This window comes from Anastrepha ludens, chromosome 3 (genome assembly GCF_028408465.1).
Source record: "Anastrepha ludens isolate Willacy chromosome 3, idAnaLude1.1, whole genome shotgun sequence".
Taxonomy (NCBI): domain Eukaryota; kingdom Metazoa; phylum Arthropoda; class Insecta; order Diptera; family Tephritidae; genus Anastrepha; species Anastrepha ludens.
In genome coordinates, this window is record NC_071499.1 from 50,915,320 (window position 1) to 50,933,939 (window position 18,620).

General features: G+C 34.3%; 1 protein-coding gene across 1 annotated transcript; it reads left to right on the forward strand.

Moving 5' to 3' along the window:
- The first annotated feature begins 6,640 nt into the window (after positions 1-6,640).
- On the forward strand, positions 6,641-15,561 carry LOC128857929 (mannosyl-oligosaccharide alpha-1,2-mannosidase IA). The gene is made up of 5 exons (XM_054093786.1): positions 6,641-7,272; positions 7,359-7,583; positions 10,310-10,448; positions 10,520-10,781; positions 10,868-15,561. Exons 1-5 carry the CDS (start codon positions 6,660-6,662, stop codon positions 11,015-11,017), a joined length of 1,389 nt encoding a protein of 462 aa, XP_053949761.1. The 5' UTR covers positions 6,641-6,659; the 3' UTR covers positions 11,018-15,561.
- Positions 15,562-18,620: the final 3,059 nt, after the last annotated feature.

Here is an 18,620-nt window from a genome sequence, read left to right on the forward strand (position 1 = left end):
TTCAGTTGAATTTTTAGTAGCACAAATGTCAAACACAATTTGTTATTTGATAGTTGGCAATTCAGCTGTCAATCAGTAAGAAAAGATTTTTGATCGGTTGCGTAGTTTTCGTTTGGCGTTCACTGAAAAATGGAAAATAAAAATGAACATTTTCGTCATATTTTGCTTTTTTATTTCCGCAAATGGAAAACCGCATCGCAAGTTCATAAAAAGTTATGTGCTGTTTATGGTGACGCAGTCTTAAAAGAACGGCAGTGTCAAATATAGTTTGCCAAATTTCGTTCTGGTGAGTTTTCACTCAAAAATGAAAAACGCACTGGTCGTCCAGTTGAAGTTGACGACGCCCTATTCAAAGCAATAATCGATTCGGATCGTCACAGTACAACACGTGAAATTCCATCATGGCAATACAAGGCTACACACATCTTTGGCCACTCGGCAAAACTTATTGGAGCTTGGTTGGGATGTTTTGCCACATCCACCATATAGTTCTGACCTTGCACCATCTGATTACTTTTCCTTTCGATCTTTACAAAACTCCTTCAATGGTAAAAAATTCAATAATGATGATGATGTCAAATCGTACCTGATTCAGTTTTTTGCTAATAAAAACCAGAAGTTTTATGAACGTGGGATTATGATGCTGCCTGAAAGATGGCAAAAGGTCATTGATCAAAATGGGCAATGCACTACAGAAAAAGGTTATTTAGTTCCATGAAAAAATTGTCTTTGATTTTCTACACACAATGCGCAATTACTTAGTTGACAACCCAATAGTAATTTGCGACTGCCAAAGCTGAATGGGCTGGCCCGTGAATAGAAAAACTTTTTTCTAATGGCGGTCATTAAAAACAATCTGCCGTTCGGAGTCGGCTTAAAACTGGAGGTCCCTCTATTTGTGTGGAACAACATCAAGACGCTCGCCACAACTAGGAGCAGGAGCTCGGCCAAACACCCGAATTGGGAGTTTAAGCTCGGTAAACTACAGGGTCGGGCACTCGAAGTGTAACCAATTAAAAAGGCCATAAATTTAGTTTGGAAAATTACTTTTATTCAAATCAAATTAAAAAATGTGTGAAAGTAATACAAAATTAAGAATTAATTTTCTTTTGCTCGATATGACCAACTTTTACTCTGACTATGGCCTCAAGACGGTCCAGAAACGAAACGCATGTTGTCCGAATGTGACTTGCAGGTATTTTAGCCCACTCGCGGACAATGGCTTTCTTCAGCGCCTTGGCACTGGTGAATCTTTTAGTTCGGACCTTGCTCTCCCAAATGGATCAAAAAGAATAGTCCAACGAATTCGCGTCTGGTGAATTTGAAAGTCATTGTGTGGACGTTACACAGTTGGTACGTTGTTTTTTAGCAATTCTTGGTTCACTTGGGGTTTGTGAGGCGGTGCCGCCGAGTTCTTTTCACACGCCCATGGTCTGTCACCGAAATGTTTGTCTGCCCACGGCTTCAAGTCAATCTCCAGGCTACTTGACCTATTACTTAAGTATACTTAAATTGATTTTAATTAAAAAGTATACAAGAAAAACCAAATAAATTGGAATTAAATCGAATTTAAAAATACTTTACAATCGATTTCAAAGATAATTAAAAAAATATATAGATATTGTTTTTTTTTTTTGCTGCACGTTTGCTTGTTTTTAAATGTTATTGCATGCGTGCGATTTTTGGTCGGCTTTTAGTACATAAATCAATAAAGTGTGCCACAGTCAAAACTGGCTGCATGATTAAGCTCTGAATTTACGATTTTTCACTTCTTCTTTTTCTTCTTTATTGGCGCAGTAAGCGCTTAAATGGTTTTGGAGGAGCTCAACAAAGCGCGCCAGTTGTTTCTTTTACGTAGTAGCCGACCCTACTAGTCCGGGAGCCAGGGATCGATTTTGGACTGCGTTTTTATACCGTTAAATTCTTGACTATACTTGTGATTTAGCTGTCATGAATAACGAAAGTTAACGTCAGCTGGTGCCCCCGCGGTGGGTGTGATTGTGGGAGGGTACGAAACGTGTCGAAAAAAAATGTCTACCAACTCATTTTATACCGGCTGAAATTGTTTTCATGTATTGTTGACATTTAGTAGAATAAAAAAAAAAATAGTCAACTGCGCCGTAGAGGGGGGGAAATACGTCAGCTGAACGCAATGATACATTCTTGCTTCGGCTGACGGTTTCCCACCGCTATAAACGCAGCTGACCATCATTATTATATTTTCATATGTATCCAAAATTATGTAAACAAATTTTCAATCGGCATAAGTAGTTTTACTTTTTAATTTTTTTTACAAGTTCACCTGTTTAGCTGACATATTTTCCCACCTCTACGGCGCAGCTGAATATTTTTTTTATTCTACTATATGTGAACAATACATGAAAAAAATTTCAGCCGGAATTAAATGAATTGTTAAAAATTTTTTTTTCGACATGTTTCGCAGCTTCCCACTCACGTACTCACCGCTACTGGACCAGCTGACGGTTGGTTTCGTCATCGGTAATCGGTATGAAATGATGAGGTCAAAATGACCCCTGGCTCCTAGACTATAAATATGAATGACAGGTTAAGCCAATACCTTTTCCCTTTTTGGTCCGTCCAACGCAGTGTAGTTATTTCTCCCTCCTCGTGCATCGTATCGAATACCTCTGGAACCGGTGCGTTTTTGTCCAAATTATAATAATTGGCGCGTACATTCTGTGAGATATTTGACCGAGATTCTCCTCCTATTTGTGGTGTGCGTCTTGCTGTTGTTCCACAAATGAACAGACCTACAGCCGACGCCAAGCGGCAAATAGCTTTTATGAGGCAGAATACACTCGTAGCTTCGCCATAACCTGCCGAGGGGCGACCGCTATAAGAAAACACTTATTCTATCATTTTAGTGTTTCATGCACGGAGATTTGAACCTACGCACTCCCGAATCATGGCCACGCACCAACCCATTCGGCTACGGTGCCCGTTTCCAACTTTACATCATAAAAAACTAAATCTTTGTATGGAAAATATTCTGCAAGCCAATTCAAAAACTAGTATGTCCTTATGTCCAAAACATAAAAAAACACCCATTAGAAATGTTCGAGATGCCTTTTACTTTTCTCCTTCTGTCTAATTCACTCTAAGCTGCTAAAAGTTGCTCGCTTCAATAAAGGTAGGACGCAAAAGTAAACCCTGCTGATGCTCTTGCGAACCTCGGAAAATGATTGCACCAGTAATTCGTCCATTAATTTCTTTGTCAGTCTGCATCTCAGAACGCAGTTCAAGTTCATACAATATTTGCAATTTATTTGATTTGTTGCCATTTTGCCACTGCTGCTGCTCCGTTGCTCCGTTGCTCCATTGCTCCATTTGTTCTCAAGTTTGTGGGTACTCGCATTAAATATGTTTGCAAATTGTCAGTCTGCGCACTTAATTGAAATTTATAAGCAATTCCCCGTGCAGCTCGCTCACATGTTACGTTTACGTTTATTTTCTAAAATTATGCATGAGTGTTGGTTGATTGAAAAGCAAATGCAGTGCTAGTTGCTGCTCTTGCCATTGCGGTTGTTGTGCCAATTGTGACGCATCATTTGGCATTAATTGCCATTACTCGGTGCCTGTTGCTTTGCTGCTATTGACACAAATAAAGGCGATGCTTTGTAATCGCTGCCATGTAATCAGATACTCTTGCGTCACGCGGACAGACCTTCAAGTATGTTAATTTATGAGTGTGCATGTTGTTGAATTTTGTTTACATTGAGTGCACCTATGACCGTATGGTGATTGAAAAATTAGTTAGCAAAAACACAAAAAAAAAAAAATTGATATTATATATAAAAAGGCGAACAATGGGAACCTTTGTGGTTGTGCGGCTTGCCAGTTTTATTATCTAAGATTTTGCAATTTCATAGAACAAATAAGAATAATAAATTTCATTAGAACAGTAGATGTAATATTTAACTTTAAATTTCACTTGGCAGAGTACATTAAAGTGAGGGAATGCATGGCGTATACGTAATATTTTCGTTTAATGATTTGATTTTTCTTTTGAATATGCAAACATGAGTGTTGTTTTTGTTTTGTGGGGGTTTTATGAGCTTTTCAAACTCTTCCTCCTTTTTATGCACTTGTTTTGCTCCCGTTAATATTTGAGATTTTCTCTTGTACTGCTCATCTTTGCTAACAACATTTATCGCTAAATTTGTCAGATATTTGAATTGCGAATTAAAATTCGGACTTGCTCATATTTTTGTGCCATTTGGAAAGCCATTTGTCATTAAAAAATATACATTTTTTTAGCATCTTGACTTTCTTTAAAAATTGTTGACTTCAGTAGTCGACTTGCATGTAATGGCTTACCGGGAAAGTGGCTTACTTGAGAAAATTCTTATTTACGTCACTTACTATATATATATTTATACATTTATTATCTACTATATATTTGTATATATACCTAAATATAATTGGGTGTTTGGCCGAGCTCCTCCTCCTATTTGTGGCGTGCGCCTTGATGTTGTTCCACACAAATAGAAAGACGCATAGTTTTCAGGATGGCAGATGGTTTTTTATGAGGAACTTTTTCATGGCAGAAATACACGCGGTGGTTTGTCATTGCCTGCCGAGGGGCGACCGCTATTAGAAAAAACTTTTTCTTCATTTTGGTGTTTCACCGAGATTCGAATCAACGTTCCCTCTGAATTCCGAATGGTAGTCACGCACCAACCCATTCGTTTACGGCGGTCGCCTTCTGATTAGTTTGGGTAAAAAATTAACCATTTTCGAGACATTCGATTTTAAATTTGTTTTTATATATTTGTTTTTGTTTTTCCTTTTTTTCTTTTTTTTTAATGTACCTCCTCTTTACCCGATTTTTTTCTATTCTTAGTTAAATTAATAAAAATTATCGATAAAATTTTAGTCAAGCCTTGGAAGATAAAAATGTTTGCTCGATAAAGTTTTGAATTTACGTCTTTTCACTACTTCTTACTTCATTTCATTAAAAAAAATGTGATGGTCACTATTCTGCTAATTATTTTAAAATAAAAAAAAAAAAATTTTTAACTATCCTTAAGCATCTGGTACGCGAGTAGCCCAGTCACAAACTTCCGGTCATTTGAAAAACCAAATAACAGGAAAAGTTGTTTCGCTCCTCGGCAGGTAATGACAAATCTCTTAAGCTCCTTATAAAAACTAGCATCTGCAAACATTTTTTAATTTCCTTTAATGATTTTTCTAAAGTCCTTTTACTATTATTATTTATTAATATTATTATCGTGTATGGAAAATTTTCATCTGCAGTTGGTCTTTTTTAACAATGCATGTATCGGTTTATATATGTACTTACCAACAAGATGTTCGCTCTCTTCCGCTCTCTTTATTGGGTAAAAAACCGTAAAATCCTGCATGTATCCAGAAGCGTAGCTTCACTATTTCGTCAGTTTTGGCAGGAGATGCGCACTGGCTAGAGCCTACTTCAAATGTTTTTCATATTTCAGCGGACGGACCTAATTTAAAAGTACTTAAGGGAAATGGCATTTCCAATCGTTGGCACTCTACGCCGCCGCAGTATTTTTTTTTTATAAAATTATAAAATAAAATTGGATGTTTAGCGCATATAGTGCATCCTAAATTTTTTCAAAATATATCAGACGTTCAAGACGTTCTTTTTATAATCAAATTTTTTGTAAAAATATTTTTGTTTTGTTGGTCAATAATTTGGCATAAACTCCTGGCATAAACTCCTTAAACCATTTGAAACCATCACTGGCGATCGTTACCGACTGCAGCTATTGCGTTTGAATCGAGCTCTCAAAGACAAGCAGCCGGAATGGGACGGTAGACATGACTGACGGTAGACTGTTCCGAGCAATGCAGTCAGCCCTTATTGGAGACCGGTTAACTTCTTACGAGAGCATCACCTCGAGTCCTTTTTGCGCTGGATGTATGGATGATGAGGTGGAATCATCTCAGCACCTTCTCCTTAGCTGCCATGCTCTGGCGCCTGCTGATATAGCTGGCGCTGACATTAAAAATTTGATGAATTTCATCAGCAGCACAAAGCGGTTGGCGCAAATATAGTCATCGTTCGTAATCCGCATGCTCCTAACCATCCCAGCACCACCTCTCCCCTCCCTCTCCCTGCATCCCATCGGGCATCCCTCAAAAGAACGCGAATTTTTCGTCAGACGAATCCGTATGCTGCCTGAAAAATTAAGTAAAAGTGTAGCTTCCAATGGCACATACTTCGTACAATGTCATGCATTATTTAATTCTTTAAATAATTCGTAACTTTGGCTAAGAAAGGACGGAAATTTGTTCCCTTACCCAATGTAAATATCTTAAATGACTGTGATTGCAGAGCTTTGTATAAATATTTATCCTGCTGGCTCAAATAAAATAGGGAAATTATATTAAATTAATTTTCATAAGTACCCGTTTGACCTTAAATAAAACTAGCTGTATTTTGTGCTTGCTGAAATTTTAAGTTACTTTTGTATTTTATAATAAAACTCGTGAACCTGAACCTGAATTATTCCAACTGACACCATATCAATATTATAGTCGTACTTTCTGTTAGTTTTAAGTGCCCATATATATATTCATATCTTTTCTTTTTAAATAAAGAACATAAGAACTAACTAACTAACTGAGTCTAACCTGCACTTCTTTGCTCCTTTCAGATGATGCTGCACGCTTGGGAGAATTACAAACTCTACGCCTGGGGTAAAAACGAATTGCGGCCGCTCAGTCAACGACCACATTCGGGCAGTATTTTTGGTGCCTACGATCTGGGCGCGACCATAGTCGATGGTCTGGACACACTCTATCTAATGGGGTTGGAGAAGGAGTATCAAGAGGGACGCGATTGGATCGAACGTAAATTTTCGCTAGACAACATTAGCGCCGATCTATCGGTATTCGAAACGAATATCCGTTTTGTTGGTGGCATGCTGACGCTGTACGCTTTCACCGGTGACAACATGTACAAAGAGAAGGCACAACACATCGCTGACAAGCTGTTGCCTGCCTTCCAGACGCCCACCGGCATACCATATGCGTTGGTAAATACACGAACCGGTGCAAGTAGAAATTATGGTTGGGCTTCAGGTGGCAGTTCGATTTTATCCGAAGTTGGCACATTGCATTGCGAATTCGTATATCTAAGTGATATTACCGGTAATCCGCTATACAGGGAGCGTGTGCAAACTATACGCCAAGTTTTGAAGGAGATAGAGAAGCCAAAGGGTCTCTATCCGAATTTCATCAATCCAAAAACGGGCAAGTGGGGACAAAGTGAGTATGGATGGGGGAGGATGATGAGGAAATAATAGAAGTGTGTATTTGTATGTTTTGTTATTCACGAACTCTCTGTATTGCAGTGCACATGTCGCTGGGCGCTTTGGGCGACAGTTTCTTTGAGTACCTGCTGAAGGCGTGGCTGCAGTCTGGACAGGTAGATGAGGAGGCGCGTGAAATGTTCGACGAATCGATGGTAGCGATTAATGAGCACATGATACGAACCAGTTCGGGTGGGCTGACGTATGTGTCCGATTTGAAGTTCGATCGCTTGGAACATAAAATGGATCACTTGGCGTGCTTTGCAGGTGAGAGAGGCTGCTCGGGCTTTACAAATAAAGGTGGATACGAATTTACACACAGGGGCTAATCTCATTGTTGTTACCAATTCAATAATTGAGAGTGGAAGTGTAATTGTACCAAGCCTAGACGATTTTACAACGTTGAGGTTATTATTTTTAGGTTGAAGTAATTTTGGCAGAGAAGTGTATAGCAACAGCTTAAGCACAAATGTTGAATTAAAATACGAGGTCCAGTGTGGCATTTATGAAATGAAGCTGGTATGTTGCTAAAATGTTAAAGAATTGCAGAATGGTTAAATTTCATCAAAAGAATCATACTCTAATTCGACTATAAATGCCGAAGTTATAACGAAATTTGTTAAAAGGCGACCCCTACATTGTAGAATTTTTTCTTTAAATACTTCTACGGGAATAATCACAATACTTCCTTCGCAATATCCCAATTATTTTTGGCGTGCTTTCATTTTAATTTAATTTAATTTGATTTTACTGCTTTTTATTAGTCGACCTCCTTGATTTGACTATGAATCTGTCAATGTCGTCTATTTTCCATTCTGCAATTTCTTGCAAGTTAACCATTTAGAATCCCCACAGCATTCTATGTCGTAGAGCCCCAGCCTTGGGCACTCACACAGACAATGAAATACTGTTTCTTTAGATTCTTGTTGATTGCCGCTTCTGGATCTATCGTTGTACGGCCATCTCTTCTTCCTGGCATGGTCTACCGAAAGGCCAATGGCCGCTTATTGTTGACGTAATTCTGAATATGTCTACTCATGGCTTTCTTAACAACTCGTCAGCTCGGGATTTATTGAAATTGTGCCCCGTTTGTTTAGTTATTTTGTAGGTATCCATGTTAGTTCATCCGTCAACGGCCTGCTTCGGGAATAGCGGCAAGATCTGCCTTTTGCGCACTCCTTGGGGATAGCCTATTTCAACTGCTTCGGATTCGTTATAGTACCCTATAGTAGTACTACCAATGAGCTTTAGAACAAATTATCTTATCGAGACAAACTCACTGATATATCAGACCCCAAGTTCCGACTACAAATGCTGAAGATATGAAGAAAATTGTCAAAAGGCTGTCCTTACGTTCGGCCAAAAGAAATTTGTTTCGAAATGGTTTTACAAAAATAGTTTAAACTCAAGGGTATGCGGCGACCTTTCGCAACAATCGGGTATTTAGAACTGGCTTTTGAAGAAATTGCGAAACGGAAAAACCTAAGCTGAGTTTTAATAACTGCTACAATAACAACAACTACAACAATATGTGGCTATGAATCGGATATTGTGTACTGCAATAAAGAAGTGCATACAAATTTTAAAATTTCAAATTAGGATGTCTTCATTGGGCACCCTATAAGGCGCCCTACAGGCGACCGCCGTAGCCGAATAGATTGTTGCGTCGGTAATGCACGCTTTCGAATCTTCGTGCATGAAACATCAAATAATAGAAAGTGATTTTTCTAAGAGCAATCGCCCCTCGGCAGGCAATGGCAAGCCTCCGAGTATATTTCTGCCCAACCAAAGAGTTAGATTAGATTAAATTAGATTACATTTGTAGGGGGTTGGACAAGGCCAAGCACTCAGTCAGGAGACCATTGTACTACACCCGGATAGATTTCAGTAGAAATAATAGAGATAGGAAAGATAAAATATGGTTGGTAAGACGGAAAATTTAGCTGAGGTCACTCGTGCACAAACTCTGGGATTCATTGATGAATCTTAAGAGATCCGGAAGAGAAAGTGTATGAACTTTTTTCCTACTCAGTATATCGCAACCCAATATCCTAAGTCTGATTCTGGAAAACGCCGGACAGCTACATATAAAATGTTCTGCAGTGTCGTCATCCTCAAGACTGGATAGGCATATCGGGCTGTCTACGACCCCCATATGCCATATGCTGACCACAGCATAGTGTTAGGAGTTTTAGGAGAAAGGTCGCTATGTTCCTGTTTGGCTCTTTCACAAAGCACTTGGCTACTCTGCACAAGTTCATCCCAGACCAACGACCTCATGAAGACGTCAATTCATAGTTGAATCGATGCGGAATCGACACCTAGAAAGGATTCAGGGCCTAGTGGCTTACTTGCAGAGCCTTCATTAGCCAATTTATCAGCTAACTCTGTAATACCGCAGGGTCCAGACACCCAAATAAGACTAACTTTGTTGTGTTTTGCAACACTGTTCAGTTTTGTCTTACATTCACCGACTAACTACGAAGAACAGCGTGGGTTAGCAAGGGCTTTCAGTGCAACTTGACTGTCACTATAAATTCCAATACTGTTGCCTCGCCACTTTTTCTCAATTAGCCAGTATGCCACATTCAAGATGGCATAGACTTCCCTAAGGAATACCGTGGTCATCTGTCCTGTGGCATAGGAGTACTTAGTGTCTTCGTCTAAGGACCATCCATCACTAGTGTGGGATCCGTCGGTGTAGAAGGGAACCAATGGGTACATACAGTTCGTGAAAAATGAGTTTTGACATATAAAATAAAATCAATTTTTCGACTTCAATAACAAATAGATAAATAGTGTATCTTTAACTTCTTTCTTCTTCATATTATAACACAGCATTTGAAGGGAATTAATAAAAATAAATTAAAAAAAATACTAAAACACAATCAAAAATGAAGAGTGAAAACCGAATTGGTTCAAAATTCCTCGAAAAATACGATTTTTTTCTATTTAATTCACATTCACCTCTCAAATTTACGCTCATTTTCTAGGTGGTCTCTTCGCCTTAGCTGCTAATACGCGACAAAATCAATATGCCAATAAATTTATGGAAATTGGCAAAGGTCTGACAAATACCTGTCATGAGAGCTATGCAAGAACATCTACCAAATTGGGTCCTGAAGCTTTTCGGTTAGTCATAATTCTTTCAATAAATTTTATATTATCATCTACTAAAAAAAATCGCATACTTTCGCCAACAGCTTTAGCGACGCAGCCGAAGCGCGTGCCTTGAAATCTCAAGAGAAATACTATATACTACGACCGGAGACGATCGAGAGTTACTTTGTGTTGTGGCGTTTGACGCACGATCAAAAATACCGCGACTGGGGCTGGGAGGCTGTGCAAGCGCTAGAGGCACACTGCCGCACGCCACATGGCTATTGTGGCATCAAAAATGTGTATCAGGAGACACCGCAGAAGGATGATGTGCAACAGAGTTTCTTCTTGGCGGAGACATTAAAGGTAAGTTCAGCGCAACTGGCTGACAACCAAAGGTTATTTATGCTATTTCATCTGCTATTTTTTTATTACTTTTCGCTCCTTTTTAGTACTTGTATTTGCTCTTCTCCGACGACTCCTTGCTGCCGCTAGATGAGTGGATATTCAACACGGAGGCGCATCCGTTGCCCATCCGTAGCGCGAATGCCTTCTATCGCGCGGCACCACCCGCCCAAACGCAACTCGACGAGAATCGTTAAAATGTTACGCTAATGCATTGACATTTCACATTGACGCTGCGTGTGGTCCTCAATGTGCCTCTCAAATGGGGTCACTCCAATCCAAATGTAAACCTCTGCAATTAGTGTTAATTTGTTTTTTTTTTTTAACGAATATGTAGTTATTTTTAAATTTTTTTAGTTTTTTTAGGAACGCATTGAAATGTAGCTTATATTTATATAATAGTTGCCTAGACGATCCACACTGGGTATGTTATATTTTTTTTTTTTTTTGTTTTTTATATAACTTGTTTAGGATTTTTATTTGTATTCTGAGTGTGGAGATAATCGCATATATACGTGACATGTATGTACATAAGTTTGTATATTTTACCTGTACACCGACAACCGGTTATTTCTTTTTACTTACATACGCATGTGTAATATAATATATTTCGAATGTGGTAATAGATTTTATTTCAATTTTTTTTTTCATAGAACATAAATCTTAGTAATAAATTTTTAGGGCGTAACACTTTTTTTCTAAATTTTTAAATTGTTCATGACGGTTTTGTTCAACGTTGACCCGTGAAGGCTTTATACACTTGTAAGAACAAGCAAAACAACAAACAACTATAAATTGTAAAAGTTTTCTTTAACACATTGCCAAGTATGTTCTCTGTAATGGAATGCATTAAAATAAAAAAATTATTCTGTACATGTGAAAATGCCAATGTAGAAACTATTATATATATAACGAAGAAATATATGTATGTATTTACTTACTGTTTTGTTTGTCGATAATTGTAACAAAATAGCAACAACTGTATCGTAAACAAATAACATTTATTTGCAATTCACGCACCTATGATATTAAACGTAAACGGGTTGAAAAACGCTATGTATAGATAACTTAAGCCGGACGATTATTTTCGTTATATGAAAAACTTTGTAAAAACCTGACGGTCTCGAAATGAAAATCTATATTTTTAACGATTTATTTTGGATTTTGATTTCGTGTTCATGAATTTGCTTCATTTATTCTCATCAAAGTTAGTTGGTACTCGATTTTTTTCCGTAATTTTTTTTTTTTTATTTCACGTCAGTACGCATTTAAAATGTAGAGAGAGTTGCGCTGGGTATAAGGCGATTACAGATTTCAGCGAATTTTTTTTATGTATTTTTTTGTGTATTCTCGAATGCCTCTGAAAGGCACCAAAAATTGACAATGATAAACTTTTATCAGCAGCAAGTCTATAAAGCATTTCTATTAAGCGGGTATTCTAGTGTAGAGGCATGAATTTGAGGTGTGTTTTCGGGTGCTATAAATAAAAAATAAAAAATATTTTTACCATTAATTTTTTAACAAGGTATTTATTAACAAAGGGTGGTTAAGTTTCAAGGACCGGTGTTTATTTTGAATAAAATACAATTTTCTTAGGGAATTATTGTCATTTCTCTTCATTATGATAATATTGGGCTGGCTTAATTACTTATGGGGCAAAATATCGGCCAAATGGCTTCCGCGGCCGCGGCGGCACACCTCCATCCGATGGTCCAAATTTTCGATGACGCTGAGGCATAATAGAGGTTCTATGCCGTTAATGTGCCGAATTATCTCATCCTTTAGCTCTTGAATTATTGCTGGCTTATCGACGTACACCTTTTCTTTCAAATAACCCCAAAGAAAGTCCAACGGTGCCGTTGGCGTTTAGGTGTGGTTCACATTCAACATTGGCCCTTGAAATTTAACCACCCTTTATTTTAAAAATACAAAAAAAAAATTAAAAATCTCAAAAAACTAAAAACTCAAAAAGTTATAAGTTGTTGAAGTGGGGGGTTAACAAAAAATGGCGTGCCATACCTACCACGATTGCAAGCGTTCTAATAATCTGAAACAAAAAACTAAAAAAAGTTAATTAATCTTGATGACTGCTGCTATCGTACGTACTATTTACAAAGAAGTCGAAAAAAAAATTTTTGTGCCCAAATTACAGCTGGCCGCGAAAATGATAAATTTATTTACTAGTTTTTTTTATTTTTCGGAATTTTTTAAAAATAGTAAACATTTTATTTTGCTTATAATAATAGTAAGTACGATAGATATATACACTAAGAAGGCTCACACCAAATTTCAAGTAAATCGGTTAAATAGAACCTGAGAAGTCAAGGTAAACATTTTCAAATAGGTAAAGGGTAAACATGAAAATAGTTTCGAGAAAAACGCGTTTAAAGTTTTGCGTGATTACGCCCTCTGGCGTTCTAGCCGAGCCAATTTAGAAGTCGTGACACTAAAATAGCTACAAAAAATATAAAATAATAAAAATATAATAAATAATAAATGAAAATAGCTCTGAAAATAATTAAAATTTTAACAAATCCTTTTAAGGACATATTCTTGAAAGGTTAAGAATATCAAAAAAAAAAACGATTTTTTCGAATTTCTACACTAGAATACCCCCTTAACATGGAAAATTTAACATGAATTTCTTGAGCATATCTTATTTGGCAAAACAATGTACTAAAACTGTGAAAATTTGCAGTCAAAACAGTTTTAAGGAGGATTAAAAAAATAAAAATAAAATACAAAAAAAAATTAAGAAATTTTTTTTTTAATTTCAAACAAATTTCCAAAAAATTTTTTTTTTTAATTTCAAATAATTAAAAAAAAAATTTCAAAAAAATTAAAAAAATTAAAAAAAAATTGGTTTAATGTGCCTCCATGCAGCTGCGTAAATAAACCAATATAGCCAAAATAAGTTCGTCGAAGTGAAATTTCAGTCTTCCATTTTGGTCGCATTTAACAAAGCGCACCCGTCGTTTCTTTCTCGTGCTAATCGGCGCCAGCTGGAAAACTTGGAAAACACCAAGTGAAGCCTAGTCCTTCTCCACCTGATCTTTCCAACGCGGAGGGGGTTGTTGTTATTGTTGTAGCAGCATAAACATTCCCCATACTTACATACGGGGAATGCTGCTGGAGTGACAGTACTTGGCCGGATATAAATCCGGGTCGTTTCGGTAACGTAGAACCGACTGTTGTGGAAACGCGGAGGAGGATTCCTCTTCCTCTGCTACCGCCAGCTGGTACCGCATCCAAAACTTTCAGAGCCGGAGCGTTTGTATCCATTCGGACGGCATGACCCAGCCAACGTAGCCGCTGGATCTTTATTCGCTGCGCTATGTCTATGTCGCCGTAAAGCTCTTACAGCTCATCGTTCCATCGCCTGCGATACTCGCCGTCACCAACGCGCAAACGTCCAAAAATCTTCCGCAGGATCTTACTCTCAAACACTGCAAGGGACGCCTCATCGGATATTGTAATCGTCTAAGCTTCTACACGATACGTTAGGACAGTCATGTTGAGAGCCTTAGAAAGTGTTAGTTTTGTTCCTTGAGAGAGAACTTTACTACTCAGTTGCATTCTTAGTCCAAAGTAGCACTTGTTGGCAAGAGAGATTCTTTGTTGGATTTCAAGGCTGACATTGTTAACGGAGTTAATGCTGGTTCCCAGATAACCAAATGTCTCAAAGTGAAATTTCAATACAAAACAAAACAAAAAGGAAAATATTGGTTCAATTTGCATTCATCAAAATGCGTTCGGCTGAGTGAAATTTCCACATAAAAAAGAAAACAAAAACAAAAAACACATGTTGGTCGTACAAACCATGATTCAATTGTTAAAGATTTGCTCACTCGTGACATTAGAGTTTTGACACTCCCTTACAAAAGGTTGCATTTAAGAAGGGCGAAGAAAGTGGAAAAATTAAATACCTTTTTGGTAAAAATGGTAGCAAAAAATGTTTTGTTTTTACTTAAATTATAAATGGTACAAGCAGAAATGGCCAGAAATTATATTAGAAAAAAGGTTATTAAGTTAAACCCTGATTATATTTTGTGCATTAATTTTTAAATTGGAAACTGATCACGAAGTTGGGAAGTTTTGCTAATATGACGCTATAATTTTACCTAAGCATTATGGCCCTAATGAAAGCCTCTCAGAGAAGAAGCGATACATTTTTTAATCAGAATTTTAAATTTTTACAATACATCAAAACTTTATGGGTTTTCATCAAAATTTCAAGTTTTTTAATCAGAATTTTTAGATATATAATATAAGTCCTTTCAATTTTAACATAATAAAGTGCAAATTTTTTTTAGTTTTTTTTTTGCATTCCTTGATATGTAATTAAAAAGCAATTATTTAAGAAAAATATCAAAAGGCATATTATATCGCTAAATGACTGGGCTATAATTTTGCATATCCTTAGAGATTCTGATTAAAAAGTTTGAAATTTACATGAAAATTTTCTGATTTTTGTAACCCTTATTTTTATAAATTTTGTTTTTTAATAAAAATGAGTAATAATCAAAACTTTTCAATATTTGGTGTTTTTATAATTTTGCAACGAGATATAGTTATTAACCTGCAGCTAGCAAATGAATCAAATTAAAAAGTTTATTTTGAACGTGGTCCCTCCAATTATTAATATTTTTTGTTTTTATGACATACTGACATACCCAGAAAACGAAAATTGTGAGGGGAACTTTGGCTGCCATGTCGCTTTAGGATTCGGCAGCCGAATTTTGCACAATCATTTCACGCTCGTTATTCCTATGCTCGTTCAATCAGTCGTTGGTCAGACGGGTTAATTTTGTTCACATATCTAACCTAAAGTGACGTCAGGCCGTCAGCTGATTCTGTCAAATTCGCTCAGAGCCGAATAACGGTCTGTTAAAGAGCTTACATTGGACATTTTCTCACCGTGACTTCAACCTACTCTTCTAAAACAGTCGCCATCTTTTATCCACCTCATTGAATTAGCTCGTTTTCTACTCGGCCCCAACAGTAGGTAGTGATGATGTTGACAAAATTGACTTATGATTTCACCGCTTTAGGCTGGATTTTGTAAGCTACTGCTGCAAAAACAACTATTTATATGGATAAATATTTTTCGTATGGCTAAAGAAATTGCATACAAAACCGCTCATACCCAGCAGTTCGATTTGTGTGTGTGGATTCTTTTGTTTTTTTGCTAATTTCCGAGATATACATCGGCAAATTAATAATTAAAACAAAAACGTTTTTTAAATTTTTAAAAGAAGAATAAAAGAACTAAAAATAAATGTGTTTAAGTTTTCTTTTTTTTTTAATATTGGTTTTATTTTATTATTTCAAAACAAAAATTTATTTTATTTTACAATAAGTAAACAATTTTTTAAAATAAATCAAAAAATTGAAAAAAAAGTTAAAAACAAATTTGAAAAACAAGTTAAAATTAAAAAAAAAAATGTTTATATTAAAAGAATAAAAAAAAATTATTAAAAAAAATTAAAAAAAATTGTATTAAAAAAATTTAAAACAAATTTAAAAAAGCAGTTAAAAAATATTTTTAAAATAATAATACCGCATTTTTTTGCACTACAAAGAAAATAAATAGAAAAATGTGTCTATATTAAAAAAATTTAAGAAAATTTAAGAAAATGTATTAAGGAAATTTTTATTTAAAAAAAGTAAAAAATAAATTTAAAAAAGAAGTCAAAAAATAGTTTTAAAATAATAGCACTTTTTTTCATTACAACGAAAACAAAAAAATAGAAAAAATTTGTTTATATGTATTACAAAAAAAATGTTTGTACTAAAAAGAAAATAATTGAAACAAAAATTGAATACTAAAAGAAAATAATTTTTTTTGAATATAAACAATTTTTTCTATTTTATACTAAAAAGAAAATAAGTTTTTTTTTCAATACAAACAAATTTTTTCTACTGTTTTATTTTCGTTGTAATGCAAAAAAAGTGCTATTATTATTTTAAAACTATTTTGTAACTTATTTTTTAAATTTGTTTTTAAATGTTTTTAAATAAATTTTTTCTCAATAAAATTTTTTTTAACTTTTCTTAAATTTTTTTAAAATAAACAAATTTTTTTCTATTTTCATTTAGTTTCTTTGTAGTGAAAAAAATGTGGTATTATTATTTAAAAAAAATTTTTAACTTCTTTTTTTAATTTATTAAATTTTTTTTAATATAAACATTTATTTTTATTATTATTTAAAAAAAAATTTTAACTTCTTTTTTAAATTTGTTTTAAATTTTTTTTATATTTATTTAATAAATTTTTTTTTATGGTTTTTTAAATTTTTCCTATCTTTTTATCTTTTTTGTAGTGTCAAAAACGTGATATTATTATTTTTAACTTTGTTTTTGTTTTTTTTTTAATTTTTTTTTAATATAAACACATTTTTTTCTAGTTTTTGGTTTTCGTTGTAATGAAAAAAGTGCTATTATTATTTTAAAAATATTTTTTAACTTCTTTCTTAAATTTGTTTTTTAGTTTTTTTAATAATTTTTGTTTTAATTTTTAAAATTTTTTTTAATATAAACATTTATTTTTATTATTATTTGAAAATATTTTTAACTTCTTTTTTAAATTTGTTTTAATTTTTTTTGAATTTTTTTAATAAAATGTTTTTTTTTACTGTTTTTAAATTTGTTCTGTTTTTTTTTAACTTTCTTTTTGTTTTTTAAATTTTTATTTAATAGAATTTTTTTTAATTTTTGTTTAATATAATTTTTTTTAACTTTTTTTAATTTTTTTTTAATATAAACAAAATTTTTTATTTTTATTTTTTATTCTTTTCTTTTGTTGCAAAATTGACTTACTACTGTCATTCTTTGTACCTAATAGTGCGTTTCATTTATTGGCATTCTACTAGAGTCCCAACTAGCAGATGACGTCTATTGATTTTGCGTTGAAGAACTTAGCAAATCTTACTTAATTTACAGAGTAAAAATTAATTTTAAAATTCGCGAAAAATATCAGAAAATCAAAGAGAATAATTCAACCGCATTATTTCTAAAATAAACGCCAACCCGAAAACTTAATACATTTCAAAACAATACTAACTGCATTTGTCTTTTGTATAATAGTGAATAAAAAATATGCATATAACAGTACTTGCACGCAATGACATATGAATAATGTATGTATGTATGTAGCATAATACTTACCTCTTTTTTTAGTTTCGAATCTTGCAACTTACAAACTAGAATAAGATATTGAATAATTATACCAATAACAAAAAACAAAAAAAAATTGACTAAAATATTAAAAAAAAAATTTGGTCAACAAATAAAATGGCATGTAAATAAATAAATTACAATATTAATGTAATGATTATAACTGATAAAACTAGTAAATTACAGTTAGATTAATATTAAAACACTTAGCATAGAACTCTAAATATAATGCAATTTACTTTATCAGAAAAAAGGGTAATACACATAAAAAATGAGAGGCGAGTTATACGCCGATAAATGGAATATTTCATAATGATAATTAAAGTATTACTTACCAGATATGTAGATTGTAATTATGTAACTATTGTAAGTTATATATCTACACATATACACACACATACATAGCATATATGCAATATATAAATTGCATTAAAAAATTGTCAGTAGTAAGAAATCTCCAAAAATAGCATATTAAAGCACATGAAAGGGAATGAGAGGGAAAGAAAGAGGGAATATGATGAGTATAAGCCGAAAGTCTCTACTTTTTCCAAGGAAGTGTGACTTGAAAGAAACGTTTTAAAGTGTAAATGAATGTAGGAAATTTGTTCACCATAAAAGTAAGGA